Source organism: Rhodnius prolixus, unplaced genomic scaffold (genome assembly GCF_049639745.1).
Source record: "Rhodnius prolixus isolate KJV_2025 unplaced genomic scaffold, Rpr scaffold_6, whole genome shotgun sequence".
Lineage (NCBI taxonomy): Eukaryota > Metazoa > Arthropoda > Insecta > Hemiptera > Reduviidae > Rhodnius > Rhodnius prolixus.
The window spans coordinates 14,010,995-14,033,775 of NW_027411634.1; the positions used below are offsets into that span (position 1 = coordinate 14,010,995).

At 29.3% G+C, this 22,781-nt stretch overlaps 2 protein-coding genes across 18 annotated transcripts in view; one reads left to right on the forward strand and one right to left on the reverse strand.

Moving 5' to 3' along the window:
- Positions 1 to 9,151, forward strand: part of LOC141460065 (cholecystokinin receptor-like) — a 202,046-nt gene extending 192,895 nt beyond the window's left edge. For all 6 annotated transcript variants that reach the window (XM_074139705.1, XM_074139708.1, XM_074139707.1 and 3 more), the window contains 5 exons: positions 3,879 to 4,076; positions 5,238 to 5,399; positions 7,190 to 7,371; positions 7,460 to 7,678; positions 8,804 to 9,151. In XM_074139705.1, coding sequence (XP_073995806.1) covers positions 3,879 to 4,076; positions 5,238 to 5,399; positions 7,190 to 7,371; positions 7,460 to 7,645 — 728 coding nt within the window. In that variant the 3' untranslated portion in view covers positions 7,646 to 7,678; positions 8,804 to 9,151. The remainder of the gene's footprint in view (positions 1 to 3,878; positions 4,077 to 5,237; positions 5,400 to 7,189; positions 7,372 to 7,459; positions 7,679 to 8,803) is intronic.
- Positions 9,152 to 10,867: 1,716 nt separating this feature from the next.
- bbc (choline/ethanolaminephosphotransferase 1 bbc) overlaps positions 10,868 to 22,781 on the reverse strand; it is a 28,594-nt gene continuing 16,680 nt past the window's right edge. For 6 of the 12 annotated variants that reach the window (XM_074141893.1, XM_074141904.1, XM_074141899.1 and 3 more), the window contains one exon: positions 10,868 to 11,077. In XM_074141893.1, coding sequence (XP_073997994.1) covers positions 10,968 to 11,077 — 110 coding nt within the window. In that variant the 3' untranslated portion in view covers positions 10,868 to 10,967. Of the gene's footprint in view, positions 11,865 to 13,732; positions 21,012 to 22,781 lie in introns of those variants that run through there. The other 6 variants (XM_074141894.1, XM_074141898.1, XM_074141895.1 and 3 more) reach the window with 5 other exon arrangements.

Genomic DNA, 22,781 nt, shown 5'->3' on the forward strand with positions numbered 1-22,781 from the left:
ATGCGTATTGTTCATCTTGAGGCCATTCTCATCTAGCCGCAACAAAATGCATTTTTTTCTTTTATCACTCTTGGTTTTCTCCTCTTTCAGTTTGATTCCAACGTATAGTCTTAAAGTATAGCAAAAACCTTGTAATCAGTAATTTGAGTGCAACCGCCCCTAGGGTGTGGACTGAACAATTCTGGTCACACAAAAAAACACCTATCCTCATCGAGGAATTTTGTGAACTATCCAAATGCACTCCAAGCCTAAACCGATACGACACTCTTCCTTACTTCCAATTTGACTGGCTTCATGCAATAGATTATTCGAATAATGTGCTCACTGATTTCTTTTCCCATGATAATGCCCTACCTAACAATATAAACAACACCAAACTCCTCTCAAAACTAGATCAGTATTACCCTAACGCCTACCTAATATTTACGGATGGTTCCAAAAACTCAAATGGGGTTGGTTGCTCGGTGTACGACTCCCAAAAAAACGATGGACAAATGTTCAAGCTTCATGAAATAGCCTCTGTATTCACTGCCGAAATGGTTGCCCTAAACAAGAGTTTAGCTTACGCGAATTCTCTGAGCGCGGATCAGGTGGTGATTCTATCTGACAGTAAAAGTGCACTCCAAAAAATTAAGCACCCCGGAACCAACGCATCCCATTTAACGTTAGAAACAAGGGAACTTTTAGAGGAGGTTACGTCAGCCAAGAAGGTAACCCTTATCTGGATTAAGGGGCACTCCGACTTAAAAGGGAACGAGTTGGCTGATGCCAAAGCGAAAGATGCGATAAACCTGCCACACCTTTCCATAAATTCAATAGTCCATTCAGACCTAAAAAAACACAAAAAAAAATCTTGTTACAACATCTGGAACTCAGAATACATAAGCTCTCAGCAGTACAAGGGAAAATTCTACGCATCTATAGAGCCTAGAATCCCTACCAGACCGTGGTATCACCTTCATACTGAGGATAGACTCTTTTATGGAGTCATCTCCAGGTTAAGGTTCAACCATAATTATTCTCCACATCATCTTGGCAGAATTGGCATTAATATCGAATCAATATGTCCCTGCGATAAGGAATCCATAGCGGATGCTAATCACATAATTCTAGCATGCTCACAATATACGCATGGTAGAGATATCCTTTGGCAAATTATCATTGAATCTAAATTTCCACTTCCGCCACATCTTTCCACAATTCTAAACCGCCAAACAAATGATCTATATGTAGAAATAGTCAAATTTATCAGAAACAACAACATAAAAATTTAATCTTTCCCCACCAATACTAACACCATATTAATATGGCTAATTTGTTAACCGCAAAAAAAAAAAGTATAGTCTAATCACACCAGAGTTAGGCGTTATTTCAAATAAATTATTTAACTTGGCTATTTGAAATTTTTCGAATGAAATAATTTATTTCACAGGATTATTTCGAATAATCTGACGAAATAATTATTTGTATTCCGTCAGATTTGAAATAATAACTGATATTGCAAATAACCAATTTGTGTTAATATTATAGATTTTCATACACCTTACACTTTTATTTTTAACAACTTGGCAAACCAGCTCAAAACTTGAATCACTTTTAATCAATTATTAAGTCCGTGGGATGACGATTCTATATATGAAAAAAGTGATGAAATTTATGAAAGGGTGGAATCAAGTTTATGTGATAAACGTGCAGGGTGCGAAAAATGTGATACTAATTTTGCGAGTGTGGGCCCAAGTTGATTAAATAAAAGGTACACGGTGTCAGAAATATGATAAAAAATTTGTAGGAGGAGACCTATGTTGATAAGATGAAGGTGCAGAGAAGGAATTTATTCCAATAATTATTTACAAATATTTTATTTAAAATAAACCATCTGAAATAAATGTTTCCCTACCGGAGATTGTGGCATCTGGTAATCTTAACGAACTTTCTAGGTTAATTCAGTGCACTGGGCGATTGAGTCGCCATGCTCCCTAGTGTCCTGTTACTACTTCATTAGTTTATTGTATTGGCATCTGGCACCTTTAGCCGGATTTGTTGGTCTTGAAGCCCCTCATGAGATGAGGGGTGGGCGGGGAATAATGGGCATTTGGATTGCCTGCGTTCCTTCCCCTTTCTGGTGGAGCCGCCCTTCTAAAACAGTCTACAATTAATGATTTTTAAAGATGCGATTTGAATTAATTCTTGAAATGAAGTATTTTAAATAACAATTTAAAATAAGTTATTTCAAATAATTTTTGTCCAATTATGATCATTGCTGTTTCTTCTTCTAACATTTACATCTTCACTTAAAATTATTTGCTAGGAGAAAGTTGTCAATACATTTTTCAGGAGTCAGATTAAAGTAAGAAAATGAAGTAGTATACAATTCAATAAAGCTCTAGAAGAGATTTTTTCTTTTTAAGGTTCTGCAAATGACAATGAGTATTGAAAATGCAAACAGACTGTGATTACAGATTTATTTACAATATTTCCTAATATGTGTGGCAAACAGCTAAGTAAAACTTGAAGCACTTATTATCTCCTAATTTAACAAAGAAAATATTTAGTAAGTGAATGAATTATTCATATATCTGTGCCAAAAAAGAGAAAAATTCTTTACAAAGATTTTCTGTTTTCAAGAATTCTGACTGTCAGCTTTTAAAACACTATCACCATTAATTTGCATCTTATTGATCTTCCTTTCTCTATCCACTATTATTTAATTAAAATCTAACTAACTTTAAATCTGTCTTTCCTTCTTACCATGTTAATTAACCATTCACCAATCGATGGAACAACCTTACAGTTGAAGCAGATCCTTATTGAATCACTTGAGTCATTTCTTGATATAGAATAGTAACAGAATGAACCTGCACAGATTTTAAAACAAGATTAAACAAATACTCCCTTGACTACTATCCTTTATACGAACCTTTGACGAGAAAGATAGCCTTTGATGAGAGGTAAATAGTTCGTTTCAAACGACCTCATAAGGTGTATTTGAACATGGAAGGTTCCTGTTTGAAATTTTATTAATTTTTTTCTTAGGATATTTTTTGTGGAATACTTGTATGAAAGTGGATCGATAATTTTGAATATTAATCTGTATTTCTGACAGTGACGTCCGTGGTTATGTGAGTAATAAATGTTTCATAGTTCTTCTTTTTTGTGTAAGTTATATTCATTTTCAAATCTATTTTATTCACAGTAGGACGGTAAAGAGCCTTAACTTGATTTAATCTGTAAGCGCTGATAAAACAGGGTTTGACGAGTACTACATAAAAGTGTTCCTCTAATCTTCTTTAAAGTAATATAATCTGGTTGAAATGATCTTCAAAGACTAAGGTTTCTTCTGTTCTCACAAATTTTCACATCATTTTTATAAACAATAGCTATGTGATTGTGGAAGGTGAAAGAATGGCTATTTCGAGTTTTATAATATAAAATATAATATAAAATATAATATATAATATTTATATAATATAAAATTATATTATAATTTTCTAAAGAAGTTGCCAAAGGGATTTATTTGAACTTGGACATTAAGTACTTTATGCACGCTGCTTAGTTAGGCACTTTTCTCAGTGAATTTTGACTTTAATCGGGTCATCATTCCTTAAACATTAGGAATTTATCAAGTCAATTTTTTTAGTTCAGATTGTAATTTTCTAGAAAATTTGTTTATTAAATTTCGCTTAATGGAAATCTTGATTGTGATCAAAATAAAAATTTCATTTTTTTCTTCACTGTTGAAGAACTGTTGAAAAGTAATTGTAAATTACAATGTTACTTGCATAATATTTGATTTTGTAATTAATATAGATATTATTTAAAGGAACTACCATATATAATGTGATACAAGGATAATGTAAAAGGTGTTCTTGTGTGCACAGCATGCAGTGTGGCGGTGAGTGGATGGACCCTGGTATGCCTGTCAGTGGAACGTTATTATGCAATTTGTCACCCGTTAAGATCTCGTACCTGGCAAACACTGACACATGCTTACCGTTTAATTGGAGCTATTTGGGTGTGCAGCCTGTTACTAATGACCCCAATCTCTGTACTTAGTGAATTAATTCCAACTAGTGGCGGTGAGTAACTTTTTTTTTAAAAAAATCTAATTTCTTAATAAATTTGTGATCGCATTACCTGAGAGAAGTTTAGTGTTTTTGGATTCGATTAAAAATGCTCTTTTGCGGCGGTTCGATCTTGGTTGAGGTTTTTCTAAACTCTAGATATTAAAGTCAATAATTTTTCGTCCTTTTCAAGAAAGGCTGTATAAATTTAAGGGAAAACTGTCGAGGTAGTTTGTTTCTAAATGCAGGGTGTAAATATACTGTTCACCACAATATTACTTTGTAGAGTGGATTATTGGATAAATGTAAATTTTGTAATGAATATCAGGAGGGTTTTACTATGGTTATTCAACCGTTGATAATCTATTTCCTCTTTTTAATATTATTAATATTTTCTGTCAAAAAATTGTTTCACATTAACTCCATGTCGGAATTCTACTCGCCAAATAGAGCAACTTTCTTTTACAAATTAGGAACTTCTTCATATTTATCCAAGTAATTAAATATTTATATGAATATACACACACATCTCAGTTTGGAATATAAAGAAACTACCAGATTTTTGTAAACAAAGATGTTTACTCAGTCCAACGCTCTTTGGTTTTTGCCTATAAGATGAATTTATTTATGATTAGGCAATATTGCTTTACTGAAGCTTGTTGTACCGAAAAAGAGTTCATAAATATTCCAGTTAATAGAAATTAAAAAATTCATTTTATAAAAATCCAAAATTATAGTGTTTAACAAATGGTGGAAAAAGCGAAAAATGTACGTTAGGAGATGACGCTATTCAAGTTACAAATACTCATGGAATATTTTCAACAGGAGCAATAATCCAGCTCTTGCAAAATAAAGTTTTCAAGTTGAATCTCCATCACATTTTTTTTTGCTACAGTGCCCAGGGGAAGAGCCTTAATAATTTGAAGAGATAAGAAAGATGCTAATGTTTTAAAGATTAATACTGTGTTTTGACTTCGTTCTTGTGCCTCGTTGTTCCTTTTTCGATACAGAAAGGGCCTGTTGATACAACGAGTATAGAAATTATTCATATAATATATATTAAGGGTTGGAGTAGTGGTTACGAGCGGGCCTTACCAGAAGTAAGAAAATAGAAAAATGAACGCATTGATTACCAATGTTAATTATCCTTATAATACTCAAATTAATTTGTTTCAGGTCATAGAAAATGCAGAGAATTATGGCCAAATGAGGATATAGAAAAAACGTACAATTTACTTTTAGATTTTTTATTACTAGTTATACCATTAATTGTTATGGTAACTACGTACACTCTTGTGGCAAAAACGCTTTGGAGAGTTATGAAAACACAAAAACCAGGTTTGTTTAAACAAGCAATTTGTTAAATTGCAATGTAAGTAGTTAAAAGTCCAGAGTTTTATTACATTTGATTTCACATACCTAACTTTTAAGAAAAACAGTTATTTCTGCTGGGAATCCTTTAATAATGTTCGTTTACGGAAATACATAACTTTTATTTAAGTAAAACGGTTGTATGTAATTGTAAAGTGTCTTTTGAAATGCTTAATACGCTACTAAACCGGACACAGTGATCATAGTATATCGTCGGTTTTCATTCTTCTCTGATGTCAGTTTCCTTTCCATAATCTCGATTTTGATAATCTCACTCCTTTCCAAAGCCTGGCCTTCTTAAGGCACCTCCTCTAATTTTTCTGTAATTTCGGTCTTCTGTCAATATTTCCTAATTTTTTATTTGTGAAGAAAACGTTCCATTAAGATAATTGGATGCAACATGTTAACTTTTATTGCCTGCTGCACGCTTAGCATACTTTTTTATAACATTGCGCTCAAAGTTACCTTAGAACTTTACTAGTCTTATTCTTTTTTTACTAACAATAAGAGAATAAATACAGGATAATCAAATGTACCAGCATCGTCCTAATATTATATCTAATCATGCTGATACATATAAACGATTTATAGATCCCATTCCAAGTTAGAATATAATTCACTTTTAATATACAGTAAACTCTCCTTACAAAATGCTCGTTCCCTTATCTTTTCCTAAATATTCTGACTGTTAAAATGACATTATAATAACTTACTTTTTAAAAGCATTTCTTATCTCCAAAGATGTGCATTTTTTTTCCAAAACTTGCTTCTCTCCCCGTTACTACCCAATTCGCTCATAATTAGGTATTTAAAAAAATGTGTTTTGTTTAAACTAATCTTTTAATTGTTTAAGCAATTTTTTTGTTCACAATAAACCCTTTATTATTGATTTTACTACACTTCTTTCAGCTTTGAGCCCTTCATTGAAAGCAATTCCTTGAGCTAATAATTTATTTACTAAATTTCTGCTTGCAAAGAAGGAATAAATAGATCAAAGCAAATCGTTGCCTAATGCACTTTTATTCTGAGTAAAAATGAAGGTCAGTGAAGACCAGTTTTTCAAATTCGGTCTTCCGATAATGAATTCGTGATGAAACTTTCTTTAATAATTCCTTGAAACCCATTGCATCTAAATTGCCCTCCTGCTGTTCAGAATAGCGGTTTGATTTACAACCTAATCATTGATGAGTTTCAGGATTTGATTGATCAGTAAATATACTGATCAATCAAATATTACCATTATTTTCTAAAAGCGCAAGTTAGATAGATTCTTTTTCATTCTGTTAAAGAATTACGTGTATTCTAAATCTCTTTTTCACTTTTTGAGATAGATACAGTGACTTAGGTTACTGTCAGATCTGCAGCAAGTGCTGAGTACTTTATTTACACAGTTTTTTCCAGTATAACTATTGTGCTAAAACATGGTATCATACAGTCATGGTATTCCAAAAGAATTCACAATTTAAATGTCTGCTTTAATACCTATAAATATTTTACAGAATTAATTACCTATGTGAAAAACAGATGTATGTGGATAGGTTTTAAGGTCGCTGGAATTAGTATAATCTGTATTATTTACTAAAAACCAATTATACAAAATACAAAATTAATTCCAGTACTTTTCAATAGACTGAATAATATGAATTATATCATTATTAGTTGTTTTTATTTAATCTTAGCCTTTTATTCGTTTATTTATCTTCTTAACATGGAATGCTACGAGGTGAAGCTTATGTTCATTAAATTTCGTATTCTAGGTAATAAGATGGGTTTAAAAGATAACAGAGTAACTTGGAAACAAAATTCCAGAGGTAGTCCACATCTAAGAAGATCAAACACTGAAAAAGCATTAAAGAAAAAGAAAAGAGTCGTAAAAATGTTATTCGCTGTAGTTTTAGAATTTTTCGTTTGTTGGACACCTTTATATGTTATAAATACGGTAAACTAAACTATCGATTTTTAATTATTTATAGTATATGCATTGTCTATTTCCAAATTGTTACGGTTCATATATTTATTTTTTACAGATTACTTTATTTGCACCGCAAGCAGTTTATGAAAGATTGGGTTATAAAGGAATATCATTCCTACAGTTGTTAGCTTATTCTTCGAGTTGTTGTAATCCTATTACTTACTGTTTTATGAATTCAAGTTTTAGAAGAGCTTTTCTTAAACTTTTTGGATGCCTTAGAGAAGAAAAAGGATCAAGCTGACAATCACTGAAATTTACTTCTTCAAATCGAAATGTATGTTTTAGTTGTTAATAAATACGTAACATTCCAAAACTTTCTTACTAATTAATGACTTTAATATTTTTTGTTTTAATTTATATTGACTAATTTCGCAATTGCATGCAATGATGCAACAAGCAAAAATGTTAAATAAGTGAGAATTTACGTTGCATATACCTGAGTATATGGGATCTCACCCAAATGGCGAATCTATTTCTGCACAATAGAATAACGTTTACCCAAGTACTGAGGAAATTTTAGTATTTGGGACCACCTAGTTCCCCAATTCAATAAACCAAACTGTTACTTTTTTTAAAAAAAAACTTTTAATTACCTCCGTGGAAAAGGATTCTTGCGCCAAGTAATAAAAATTTGATAATTAACGAACGATAAGCGCTGATCAGATTTATCTTTCAATGTGTACCATAATAATTCAATAAAATTTCCAGTGGGAGACGCCGCGCACCCGATTCCAAGCCAAGCTCCCGGATCAGTTCTATAATAGTACTCGTAAAATACTTCTTCTTTAAGTCTTCATAACTCTCAGATTGTGGCGGAGAATGTTCTCTGATGATAGAACACTATACGTAGCCCATTAACTATAGAAGTTGGTGCTTCTTAATTTTTTTACTTCCTCCTACTTGTTGGTAAAATATGGCATTGCAATCATGTAAATTTTTAAAATTTAACGATCTGAATACCTCAAACGGGGATGTGACACCGAATGAACTTTTGATATTTCCAAATTTTCTTGAAAATGTTTAGTAGGATTTTATTGTTTACATACTTAGGTCTGTTACTTATGTTTGAATCAAGAGCGTATTTTATGTCAGTAATTGTGTAAAAATTAATAGATACCTGAAAGCCAGTTTAGCACAACAATAAAAATAGCACAAAATCTAAAAATAACAGAAAAAAGCAATACTGCGGATTCGTCAGATTTCACTTGAAATCTTTGCGCTAGTATCCTAAAGTAGTATTTCCATTGAGTTTCTAGCGACATTTTGAACTGCATTTCTATTGTATTTGAAATAAAAACAGAGATCAGTAATCCGAATACTTACGTACTTACAGGTTTTCCCCCTAAATAAAACATATTTTTGTATTATAATTATTATTATTATTATTTTTTTTTTACAGAAAGCGAATTCTCCAAAATTGATGAATTATCAAGAAACTGAATTTATGAAAACTCATATATAAAACTTAAATTTTATATATTTGAGAATCTGAAACCATCGAGATATTACATTGTTTGCACTTCAAAGTCTAGCTTAATGCAGATATGCACTTTTTTGCAAACATGAAGATTAATGTCAGCCAAGATTAATGAATTGAGAGTGTTATTAAAGAATTGTGTATTTTTTCATAAGGATTATTTTAAAATTCTTATTTTTGTTTAACTATTTGTTTTTTCATGAAAAAAAAAACTGAAAATAATTTTAGAAGTGTATTAATTTTCTGCCAAAATAAAAGTTGAAAATGTGTACTGAACTTTAATTTTTTTTTTTAAATTTATTTCGTTATTTTTAATTTGTACAGTACAATAAGTAAATAGGAAGAATAAAAGATAAATGTATGCGTGAAAGGCAGGAGGAGAGAAACTACCCAGTGGTAGTTTCACTACTGAAACACCACAACTGAAATTTGAAATTGATAAATACGTACTTCCAATCTTACTAGCAAAAAAATATGAATGTTTCTTCCAACTTTTAACAAAAAATAATCACATGAGATTTAAGCGGTCCACACACAAAAAAAAAAAAATCAGAATAATATTTCAGTTCCAAGTGAATTTTTTTCCAAACTTTTCCTTTGTTCTTTCTCCCTTGGTATTGCCCTTAAAGAGCCTTAGCCTCCTCAACTTTTCACTTGAGGTTTCGAGATGAATTAAGGTTTTGCAGGGTAGGGTTATCGACTCTATGCCCACAACCCCCGATACAATGGAGGACCTTGGATTTAAAGGGTTTACTCCCATTGAGAAAGCAATCTCCAAGGGAAGCTGCTAGCCCTTGGGTGTGTAGTATATTCGTTTGTGCCTTAGTGTGAATGTATTGTAAGTGTATTGTGTCCCTATTGTATCGTGAAAGTGCATGGAGTATTGTGCTAGGAACCCGTGTGGTTGCAACACTCAGGAAGCCGCATGCAACAGTGACCCGCTGCGGGAACTTAAACCTTTACCTTTTAAAAAAGACTAAGACTAAGCTCTAAATAAAGTAAATTTAGAAGTAGTGGCTTAAGAATTAAACATTGATAATGTAGTGTTCGTGTTTATTCATATTAAGCATTTGAAAAGGTAAAAAGTCTTCTAATTTTGTTTCCAGAATTAAAAAAGATATAAAGAGAGCTGCATATCATTTAGAATGGAATATTATGGAATACACTTACGCTGCAACTAAGTGTACGGACAGTTTCTCGCAGTGAACAGAAGCATGCCAGTTCTTGCATTGCCGGTTAAAATGTGTGTATCTATGGCTAAAAATTGAGAGCCACTCATGTTTTGTGTACACTCAGTTCATCATATATGTATTAGATACTGCACTAGTGCATCCAGTAGGCCATATTGCACAGGTTATGAAGCCTCCACAGCAATCTCTCGTGTTTTAGGTAGCATCCATTACAGGACCTATCTGCATGCTCTAGTCTTCCGGGATATCACTTTCCTTTCTTGCCTATAACCATTGGATTCGGAAAGATTGGTGAGCTCAGTGAGTTAACTAATTGATTGTGATTAATAGTATTTTTTGGGAAGCTATACCTAAGATTATATTAAATTACCTGCCAACTCAATCTAAAATTGCAGCTAGTTGTCTTCATCAGCATTACTCTCGTCACTTGGGCTAATATTAATGAGTAGTTCGTACATACAAATTTAAAAAAAAAAATGTAAAACCAGTCAGGTAACCGACTATTAACCTTCAATTATAAGGGTCGGCTAAGATAGGTTTTAAGAAATAGCTCGCCCCAAGGACTATATAATAAGAGTTACTTATCAATCAGTGCTCCTAAATGACAATGATTTTTAACTTCTTAATTTTTCATTTTATTGCTTCTACTGCCTGGAGCCATCTTTCTGATAATGCACCAAAAATGGAGTTGAAATCTCTCTCATAGAGCTGTTTAAACTACAATTTATGTAAATTTTTAGATTGAGAAATTAAGGAAGAAAAAAAAAATTAGGGGTTGATTAAAAAAAATCAAAAATTCTAAATTTTAAGAAAACAAAACGATATATTTTGCACTAAATTTTAACAAATACAAAGTAATATCTTTTCTGAGGGAAAGGAAAATCTATAATAAAATATCAATACTGAGTTTTGAGGCTAATCAGGCTTTCAGTGCTTCTACTGGTGACCAACGATTGGCGGACTCCATATATTCTCTTATCATGCCAATTTGGTGTCACATATTCCCCTAGAAACAGACGACAATAACCACGAAACATCAACAAAAAGATGCACATCGAAATAGTTAAAAAATAAAATTAAAAAAAGAAAGAATAAAATTAGAATGTCTTTCTTATTTAAGCTAAACTTCTTTACTGTCAAAATAAAAGTACAAAATAAATCCAAATAATATTCACTTCCACTGCCATTAGAAAACATATAAATAAATAAAAAATATATAAATATTTCAAAACAATGTTATTCTTTTATACTTCATCAAATAAGGAACCGCGCGTAAAATTTATCACATATTTTAAAATACATATATTTTATATTGAACTTATGATTAATTTTATACTTAAATATTATTCTGTTTTTTTAAATTACAATAGTATATCTTACAATTATAGAAAATAATTTTGAAAATCTTGAAATGCTCTACCTATATCTGCATCGAATTAAAAATTATTTATTTTTTTTAAGTTTGTTCATTAAGATATTTAACTGTATTAAATGTATTAATTTAATTAATTTAAATGTATTGATGCGTACTATTTAGGAAAATATCAAATAGTCATGGAACAATGTAAAATAAAAAAATAAAAAATCAATATCTTTGTTTATAAACATCGATTAGAAAAAAGAAAAAAAAAGATATTATGAACTAATTAAATAGTAACTGCTTCATTTCCAAACAAGAGAAGTTTCTCAAGCAAGTGAAGCATCATAAATAACAAATTCATCATCATCTGGATCCAACAAAGGTGTTCCATCTTCGCTCAGAGCAAATGTAACATCTTTGATGTCTTGGGTAACTGTAAAACACATCATACACACTATTCCGATGACATTTTTTTTTTTTGTATACAAAAAAATATAACAAAAAAAAGGAAAAGCCAAAAGATATGTTAAAAAGAATCATGAATAGCAAAAGGAAAGATAGTATTGGCAGAATCTATTAATTAAATTTTGACTATAAAGTAGATAAATTGAATAAGAAATGTTAAAAAAACAATAACAATACATACAACAATATGTCAGTTTGTTACCATTAAAAAGAGTAAATAATGCGAAAATATTAAAGTATTAAAAGTAATGTAATAAAATTTTTATTGAAATAAAAGAAAAAAAATAAAACAAATATAAATGTAAAAAATGTTAATATTATTTAGTAATAAGTGGAAAAAAAAGATTAGTAGTCTACATTTTAAAATTCATTTAATAAAAAGAAAAAATGTTTAATAAAACATGTTTTGATTCAATACTAAATTGGTTTTTAGTACTTAGTATTTTAGAATTTCAAATCCAAAATCTTAATTTACGAACAAAATTATCTAACTGTAATAATCTAAATGTTAAGCGGATACTGTGAACGAATTATATGAAATGGCCTAAAGAAAAAGTTAGAATTGTTGGCTACTTCTAATAAATTCAGAACAGCAGAAGCAAAAACCGAAGTTTCTCTAGCTATTCGCTCCTTCATACCGAGAAAACAAGAATGCACTTGCCACAATGGAACTCACTATCATCTAGCCGCTATTATTATTATTTTTTCTTATAGAAAAAATATTTATTTTATACTTAAGTTTATTAAGAATAATAAACTGATTGATATTTCCAATTGATGAACTGTTCTTTAAAACTGATCAGAAAACAATATTGCCAAACGCCCTATGGAAAAAGCCAACCTTCATCCTACGCCCTACGGATCAACAACCTTCTAATTACAGTTGATTGGCGTGCAGTAGAGGTATGAAGTAAAATTTAACTTTCTGATATTTTTCAACTTGAGTTATATTCACTCTTTTTTTCAAAAATCAAAGACAGAAGGTCCCATGTACGGTAAAAAAAAAAAAAAAAATCAACACGAAATCGCATGTAAACCCAACAACTTAAAAGATACTTGGTGCGAAAGATGTCTCTATCATTTCAAGAATTATTTTTATTCGCAAAAGATCGTTAACTAGATCTAAGCTTAAATGTGATAAAAGAGCAACTCATGATAAAAATTAGAATTAGGCAAATCCTTGGAATCACCATCATGTAGAGGTTTACATTTTAGTAAGAATGACATACTCAAAAAGATTTAGGTATACCTCTCCCTGGTCATTAATTTGTTCCAGAAAAATCAAGTAAGTTAATTTTTTCGTCGTATTTAGATCTAAAGTACTTTTAATGTTACTTATTAAGAAGAAGAAATGTGATATATTCCGGTTCGATGAAACTTATAACACCGTAAGATGAGGTATACCTGCATATTGTTGTTTTGACATAAATTATTGAAGTTAGTTTCCTAAATGGCAAAGTTTTCTACTCAATTTTTATTCACACTATTATAATTTATTTTGTTGTGATGTTGGAAAAATGTGGACTAAAAAGGATGGTTACCTCCTAAATATCCATGAACAGTTGAAGAGTATTTGAAGCGAAGAAGAAAATAAAGAAGTAAATAAAACCATTTAGTCACAAATAAAAAAAAAGTGATAAAATGAAAAACCCAGCAATATTAAGAATACTTGAGAAATAAAAGTTATCATTAAGTTAAAAGTTAACCATTAAGAAATAAAAGTTAATTGTACCACAAGCAAAATTAATTTGCTAATTTTGTGTTAACAGTTTTAAGTTAAGCAACACATAAGTACGAAGTGTGAAAATCATTTTAGTAAATACTACGTGGTGAAAATGATAGCGTGTTTTTTTAATTTTTTTTTATCATGCATACAAAAATCCTATAAATAGCTTAAAAAGTTTATTGTTCAAAAGAGATATGCAATTAATCCTAGACAAATACTTATAGATTCGAAATTTCTAGTTATATCAACTGAGCTGAATTCCTTTCACATCATAAGAAATAAGCCCAAAGCTAGGTTAAATTTCCAAAGCTTACTTCTCAAAATAAGGTACCATGCTGTTATTCAATTACATTAAATTAAGAAATAAATTTGATTAAAAAAAACAAAGTGAAAGATAGAAAATAAAAGTAGATCTTCAAGTAGTAACTACTGAATTTTGTCCTCCTGAAATAAATAACATTAAACTTAAAAATTAACAAATTAAAACAAAAAAAATACTTTAAAGAATTCAAAAATAAATATCACAAAACAACCAATGTGACTTCTAAATAAAACAAAGGTCATCTCTACCAGAATAATTCCTGCAGCAACATGTATTAAACACCTGACATATGTACATTGTAAAAATGTAAATAAAAATGTGTAATGCATACATACAAAAATTTAACCATTAAAAATAAACGGAAGTAAAATGAATAAATTAGTAATGTCTTAGATAACATCTTCAAAAATTAATTCAATGGACAATGTTTAAAAATAATTTCAATGAAAATGCACTTTTTCTTTATAAATACAAAAGAAGATCATTGAAAGCATTGTAAAAGCAATGAGGATTAATTAAGGCAAACAATGTATCAACCAAAGTCGAGATAATGCAAAAGTTTATTATTTTTTTATATCAATAATTATTTAAATATATCAACCAAAGTGGAGAAAATGTTAAATTCTATTGTTTTTACGCAAACTAATGTGTAAATGATTTCAAACTGTCTTTGAATTTAAAAGGTGATAAGCCTATATTTGGTCGGTCTTAAAGGATACGGTGTGTATCTATAACTTTATCTAAAGCCCGCAGCCAGCCCTGCAGAAATTGTACGAAAGTTTAACAGAAGGTCCCTTTAAACAACCTAAATACAATTATTAATGTTGTTCTTTATTTTTGAAGTAATTATATAATGTTATTTATGAACAAGTTATCAATAAACATCTGGGGAAGAGATTGGTAAATCACTGGACTGGCCCTTTCTTTTCCTGGGTGATTTAAGAAGTTGTCTATTACAAGAGAACACTGTAGTTTGATTTTTGGATTTTTGAAGGAAGTAGTAACTACAAATAAATACAAATTCTTAAAAAAGTCCTTCGACTAGCTTTTGATGTATGACAAGATCAATGAGGACTTGTTCTTTAGTCTTGTTAGAGATTCAGCTCGATCTCACTTTACCATTCTATGGTTAAAAGAAAGTCAAAGATCTAAAACCTCTAGCGGCACCAAAAAAAAAGAGTATCCCTGACTTGCCGTACTCAAACCTCATTACTTTTGTAATAAATATCTAATTGTTTTTTCTAGAACATTGAATTAATTTATTGTTGTGAATATTTTCTTTGAACATACAACAACGAACAACACATCATAATTTGTGCTCTTTCATAAAAAAAAACTAATTATTTTAATCATGCTCAGAATTTGCTCATGATAAACCATGCTTTTTATTACATCATGCTTAAAATAAAATTAACTATTTTTGTTTTTCCTATTTGTAAATGTTGAAAAAAAAATTATTCTTCACAAAATCACCTTTAATCTTGGCAAATACTTTGCCGAAGGAAGAAAATCCAATTTTTATATAAATAAAAACATTCCATCTCCTATAAACCTAGTTTTGATAGTATTCAATCTTCAATGTTTTAACCTGAAAATCACTTTTTACCAAATTTCAATAACTGCATTGATAGTAACAAAAATAATAATAATAAATGAATAAAAAAAATTAAAAAAAAGGTTAAAACAAAAATTGAGAATACAGATGCTCCCCAACTTACCCACCTCTACAAATTCGCTAGCTTCAAAATCTGATGTTCAATATTTTTAGAACATCGCCGTACACAGTCCCAAAACCATCGGAAAAAGAAGAAGTAAACCAGAACCACCTGAATGTATCGTAACATCAGATCGTCTCAGGAAGGTTATACAGACAACAACAACAAGTTTCTGAATTTTGTGGCACACCCAAAGCTGCCACAAAAATACATGAGTAGAGGCAAAACGATAAGTCAAATAGAGAACTGGGATTTATAAACGAAGATAACAGTGTTTCTAATGTTCTTAGAACCAGTAAGTGGAAAGAGAACTATTAATTTTGAAAGCTGCTGGAACAATCTGCGGAAAAGAGGAATAAAACCATGATGAGATGGCGGTCAGAATTTAAGAATTGTGTAAAAAATAAAGAAATATGATTCAATTAAATGAAATATAATACTTCGGAAAATAATAAGCAGATATCCATTACAAACTACCTTTTAATAAAGTGTACCTCCATGTTTTCGAATTACTGCCTCAATACAATTACTCAATTGTATCACGTCAATTTTTTAATTAAGTTTTAGAAACATTTTGAGATCTTCCGGTAAAAAAAAAGAAGAAGCTAAATGTCAGCGTGAATCGCAAATTTGATACGCCCTTAAAAGTATAAATAGCTCTAAGGCAAGTTTCTATCAAAATTAACCCCTCTGAATTTGAAGTTACTATCTATTTTTATTTTTAATTTTATTAGTTCATTTTCGAGAAATCGTGCTTTTAATTTTAGTTACAGATATTTCTTTTAAAAAACATTGTTAGTATTTAGTTAATTAAAGTTTTGGATTTAGAGATAATTTTCCATTATCTTAATTCTCATGCAGATAATCTCATTCAGTAAGTAAAGGAGCACCTGTACTGAGACATGCGGTGCTAAATAGAATATTTTTGAAGCTTATTTCTTAAGATAAAATAAAAAAATAAATAATAATAATATCAAACAATCAAATATGCAAAATAAATCTTTCAAATCTCATAAAGTGAAATAATAATCAAATCCAAATAAATAAAGAAATCGCCTTCTTTTTTCCAGGCAGGGCTTGAAGTCCAACAACCAAATTAGGTTTCGTGGACAAATCCAAATAATTAATCAAATATTTATCTTCTTCAATTAATGATCCTTTATTCATTAGTAAAATCCATTAAAAAATAATTATAATTAAAATGAAAAATAAACAATTCTGCTCGAAATTAAAGAAGTTTTACATACTATTTAGATTTCTACTAAATTGTATCATAAATCTTAAGAACACTTTCTTAAATATTTGTTTTCATTTTAATATTACCTTTATTTTAATTCTTACATACTAATAACACAGCTTCAATCACCATTACTATTTATAATATTACAAAAGAAAAGTATGGCATCCAAAATTATGAACATTTGAAATTCTGAAATTAATTTTAGTATTATATACACTTGCTATTGGCAAATTTAAATAACAATAATAATAAAACGGAAATTGCAAATTTTACCTTGTGCCCCTTTATATAGTAGGATGGACTATTTTATATTTCTGTGTTTATATTTATTTACAACATTTCTATCACAAATTAGGGTATTAAACAATACACGAAATTGTAAAGTTCCTTCTAGCGGAAAATTTCATTAATTTTAATAGCAAAAATAAATTACTAAATAAAAATGGCAAAGAAATTACTTTTTGAATATTCCAAGCAAACGAACATTTGCAATAACTCGCTAACAGTGAGTGAAGAGATATATTAAATATTATTATTATATAGGCCTAAAAGAAAACAAAATATTAAATAGGCTAATTTATTTGTCATTTATTTGTATTACGATACGGCAAAAATACTTCCTTTATTAAAAAATAAATTTATTGTAGATGTTTAGACAAATATAATTCTTTTTTAATATATTCATTTATAAGTGATTCTTAGATATCAATAGCAAAATGTAGAATATGTATTACAAATAAATTATATTTTAATCTTCTAATTAAAAAGAATCTAAAAATTGAAAATTTAAGTTATTTACAATACTATAAAAGAAACGATAACTATTGAATAATAGTTGTCTAAACTTAAGCGATAAATATTCTTTTTAAAATAAGGTATTGGTTTGTTGACGAAACACAATAAATTAAAAATGATGGTAATATTTCCTGAAAAAAAAAAATCTCTTTTGATATCATAACCGTATCCTTAGCTAGCAAATACTGAATTGTGGCATCTGCAATGGAAGAGATGAATTTAGGAAGAATGAGAAAAATGCAGGAAACCATTTAAACGGTCTCACACCAGTTGAATTCGGTGAAATTCGTAAGAAAGACCGGGTGAAAAAAATATGTCCAGTTTTTGTTTTTAATGACAACAGCCAAAAACTTTTAATTAAAAAGCCTCACAGGAAAAAAGCATTTGCTGCAACTGATTGTTTTTATTTTTATTAAAGTATAGTTAAGTATGAAAACTATAAGAAGAAAAAAGGAGACAACAAGAGAAACCAAGAATTAAATTTCAGCAGTCAAAATTAGTCCATTATTTTCTCATTTTTAGATTATTACTGAACCCGAAATGGGGAAAATAATTCAATAACAACAGTAGGGAAATGTTTTTGCTTCCCAAGGAATAAATAAATTTAAAATTTCTGGCAGGATAACTACATGATGTACAAAAAGTTAAATGAATTTTTTTTACTCAAAAGAACATTCTAAAAATGTTAAATACAAGAAAACTAGAATTCAGTCAACCATTTAGCAAATAAAACGTAAGCATAGAACAAAAATTGAGGAACTTATTGCTTAAACCAAATAATAGTATTAAACAGATTTGGCACAATTAAGCCCGTTAATTAAGTCAATTAATCAAAAAACAATCCGTAATTTCTTTTTACACATTCTAATAGATATTAGTTAATTAATTTATTGACCAATTACAAAAAAATCAGAATACTAAAAGACAAAAATAAAACCTTAAGAACTATTTAACAAAATTATAGGGCTGATTTCACAAAGTTCAAAAACAATGTTATAATATAAATAAGGTGTTTCAAAAAATTATCTCAATCTCATTTTTATTATTATTTATTTATTTATAACCTTTTGCGGGTAAAAGCCTCAATGTACCAGGTTTCTCGGAAATTAGAAAATGACGTCATTATAACAGTGAAGTAAACAGTGATTGTCAAAATATCAATTATTAAATGTTCATTCTTTTATCCGAACTTATTCGAGTGATTTTCGTTGCACTTACTTTATAGAAAATGCCTTCTATAACTAGAAAATTAGTGCCAAGGATATTCTGCGTGATAGTTGTCCAACTTAAGTTCTGAAGTAGTCTTATAGAAAAGTTCTTTGTGAAACAAACAAGTAGATATTTGCAAAATTAATAATCTGAGTGGAGCGGCTTGTTAAAGGTAAGGAATGTAATTGCGAGCAGTGTAATTACACTACTCGAATGAATGCAACCAACAATGTGTATAGTAAGTGGTTGAAGTTAAAAAGCACGGCTTATTCATTAACCTATATAGAATTAAATTTGAATTTGAGGAAAAAGTAAAATACCTTAGAGTAACAAAATTGAACTGGCGACAACAACAAATTGAAAGTTGTTTAGAGTCAGGCGCAAGTGAATACCTTTTTTGTCTATCCAGGACTACTCGGTTATTTGGTAGTCGAGCGTCCTAATGGCCAAAAAATGTCCTAATTCTTAATCAAATACAGTGATTTATTTATTTAACAGTGTCAAAAGCTGTGATTACTGCATTATGGCTGCTGTGGAGATCAAAATCTGGCATTGTTAGATTAACGAAGGAGAAGCTATAAATAATTCCACTGAATGAATTGTGCAGTGGAATAATAATAAATCATGTTTAAATAATAATTTTTTTAAAAAAAATAATAACCTCTTGTGTGTAATCAGCCCTTTTTCAATTACTGAATGGTAATTCCTCTTCATAATGTAATACATTAAATTATTTTATATTACACAATCTACATTATTATATATTTGTTCGAATTATTTTTAAATAACAGACCTTTTGTAAAACTAAAAATTCCTATTATAATTATTCAACTACTCCTATGCAACATTTTGAAATGATAAACAACAAAATTGGAAACATTAAATGTACATATTTTATTAACACACTTTTAAAATATTCACATTCAAAATTAAAATGGTATCAGAGAGGTTGGGTAGAAGTGCAGGTACAGAAAACACAAATTTACAAACAAAATAAAAATAAATTAAAAATAAACACTAAAAATCGGAACTAATACCATAAATCAATCATTAATAATAAATGTTCGTATTTACAAGGAAGAAATAGCCTTTCTTTTTTAACTAGTTTGTACAAATATTAAGTAGAAATTAAAAAAAAAAAAAAGGAAATCGATGAAGCAAGTTTAGATAATCTAATAACACTTAATGCAGTAAATTCCTAGGATTGGTTTTGAATACACAAAATTCAAATGTTATTACTGAATAAATTATAAGAATTACATAAATTTTAATAAATAGTGAATTTAAAAAATGCAAACTGTGAAAAAAAGATTTCCCAAAATGTACAAAGGAATCTGCACACTATAAAGTGTGGCTGTAAATTAAGTGTTTCAAGGAGGCTCTTAATCAAAAATAATGGAAATAACCAAGTGGCACCCTTTCTTTTAATAGTACTTCTAATGAAAAGAAAAGAAAAAAATAAAATAAATAAATGAAAATAGAGTTCAGGCTGTTTCAATTTCTAAAAATTCTGTTAACTGATTCTATAGTTTTTTATTTTTATATATGCAGTCTGGAAGAATAGAACTTGTGTTCTTAACGAAGAAAATAACCTTTCCTCCTGATTAGGTGGCCAGGGAATATCGAAGCAGATCTCTTGCCAATGCCTTTTTAATTTTTGATAAAAGCGTGTGAAGTGACCTTTATAATTTACCAATCAGAAAAGTTGTTTAAGGTGGTATGCATATGGCAACAAATAAGTCGGTACTATACGGAAACTATTGCTAACATTAACTATCAATAATAGTTTATTATTATAATTATTGGTAGAAATATAATAAGTTTCTATAAACTTTTAATATATATGCCACTTACAATATTCTAGGAAATCCGAGATAGTATATTTGAATTTTACCATTCACTATGATTCATTCCCAAGTCCATCAAAAATATAGTATTAATTGATTACTCGAAATGAAAAAAAAAAAACCACATGTTCTTCCTGCAATTGCTTTCGGTTTATTGAGAATGGGTACACAAAGAAATTCATGTTCTATTTACCAAATTTTCCATTGATTTTTTCCATCTTCTTTGGGGCTTTGCTGGAACATGCACGTGAGAATTCAGGACTATAATTGAACAAAAATTAATTACAAATTCTACAATTATCTAATTAAATTTTAGTTAATTTCTACCTTTCAAATTGACTTAATGAATTTAATTTTTTTTGAATAAAATTGGATTTAGTTAGGGCTATTTAATTTCGAGGGATAAGTTTTTCCTAACTTTTGAATTTCTTAAATTTTTAACAAATTGTATTCAAGATTTTTACTTCAATGAGATCTTTATTTAATAATTTCACTTTAGAAGGTAGTTTAGAACCAAAATATCATCCGAAAGTTATAGTTCACCATGAATGAGATATGAAAAATTAATTTTCTTTCCTAATTTTGGCCTTTAACGACAGAATTATATTTAATACTTGGTGTACCTTTTTCAGATATGTGATTTCTCATTAAAAAATTCAAGAAAACTATATAATTATCATTCTTGTAATCTCTTTTAGAAGTACTAGTAAATAAAGAAATAAATGTCACTAGTTATAATCTTCTAGGTTCAGAGCTTTAACTCCTCGAGACACTTTACCCAGTGACCACTACCAATAAAGAAAACCCAATTAGTGTTTAATTAAATAACCGAATCCAAAATAAAATGTGAAAGATATTTTTTTGTAAAAAGAATAAAAGAAAAACCATTATTTTCTGTACAACAATTAATCATTTTAAGAGAACTGATAAAGAAAATCATAATAATCGAAGTTTAGGAAATATTTAATCGATAAAAAAAAGAAGAAGATGAAAATAAAACTATTAAAGGGGTAAAGAAAATTTAGAAGTTCTATTGTTTATTAAAATGCTACCTCCACACCTGTTATAAATCACACCTTGGAAGTAAATTAGGATTAATATCTCTTACTCATTTCCATACTTTCTTGGTTAAACATAGTCGTAAATTTCATTATTACAACATAAGGCAGAAGAAGCAAATATGAAGCATAATAGTTAAGGAAGTGCCAACATGCTTATGGGGTGACATGAGGTGAAGTAGCATGAGCCATAAAATAACAATTTTTATTACTAACGTGTTGTTTTTTAAATTAAAAAAACAAAAAAAAAACATTCTTTTGCAATTTTCAAACTCCACATTTCGAGAGTTCACTTAAACAGTACCAGTAACAGCAACAGGTTTATTTAAAAAAACTACTTTGAAATAGTGAATGCCTAATTCAAAACAACAGATTACGAAGGATATTGGACATAAGCTGTTGACAGTATTAGGTTAGCCTGAAACTGTCACCAAATAGAAAGACTAGATCGGGGACAGAATCAAGAATTAGGGATGCATCTGCTAGTTAAAGAAACTATTTTAATAAAATAATAAAAAAAAAAGTTGGATAAAACTAGACATACGGATAAAAGAAGATCATTCTTTTACAGCATAATTAAAAATAGGTTATTCGATCTGCTAACACTACCTACAGGTTAATTGAAGCCATTTTATCGAGCTACTAATGAGTTGTTAGTTGTTCAGAAACCTCATTGACAAGGATTAAAAATATTCCTGTGAATCAACTATTATAAAAAATAAAAATAAAAAACCGAAGTAGACTGATTCTAAACCAAAGTACAGCGAAGTAGAAGGTTAATATAGAAGACTAGTAAAACTAAAATTGACCAGATAAGTATTCTTCAGAAAGAAAACTTTTTGTCGTTGTGACAGCGAATTACAGGCCCTCTCGCTTTAGAGCTCAAGCAACGAATAATCGTCTTAGCGATAAGAGTGCTTCGAGGCATTGAATCGAATAGGCGAACTACCACTATTACAGATAATAAGCGTAG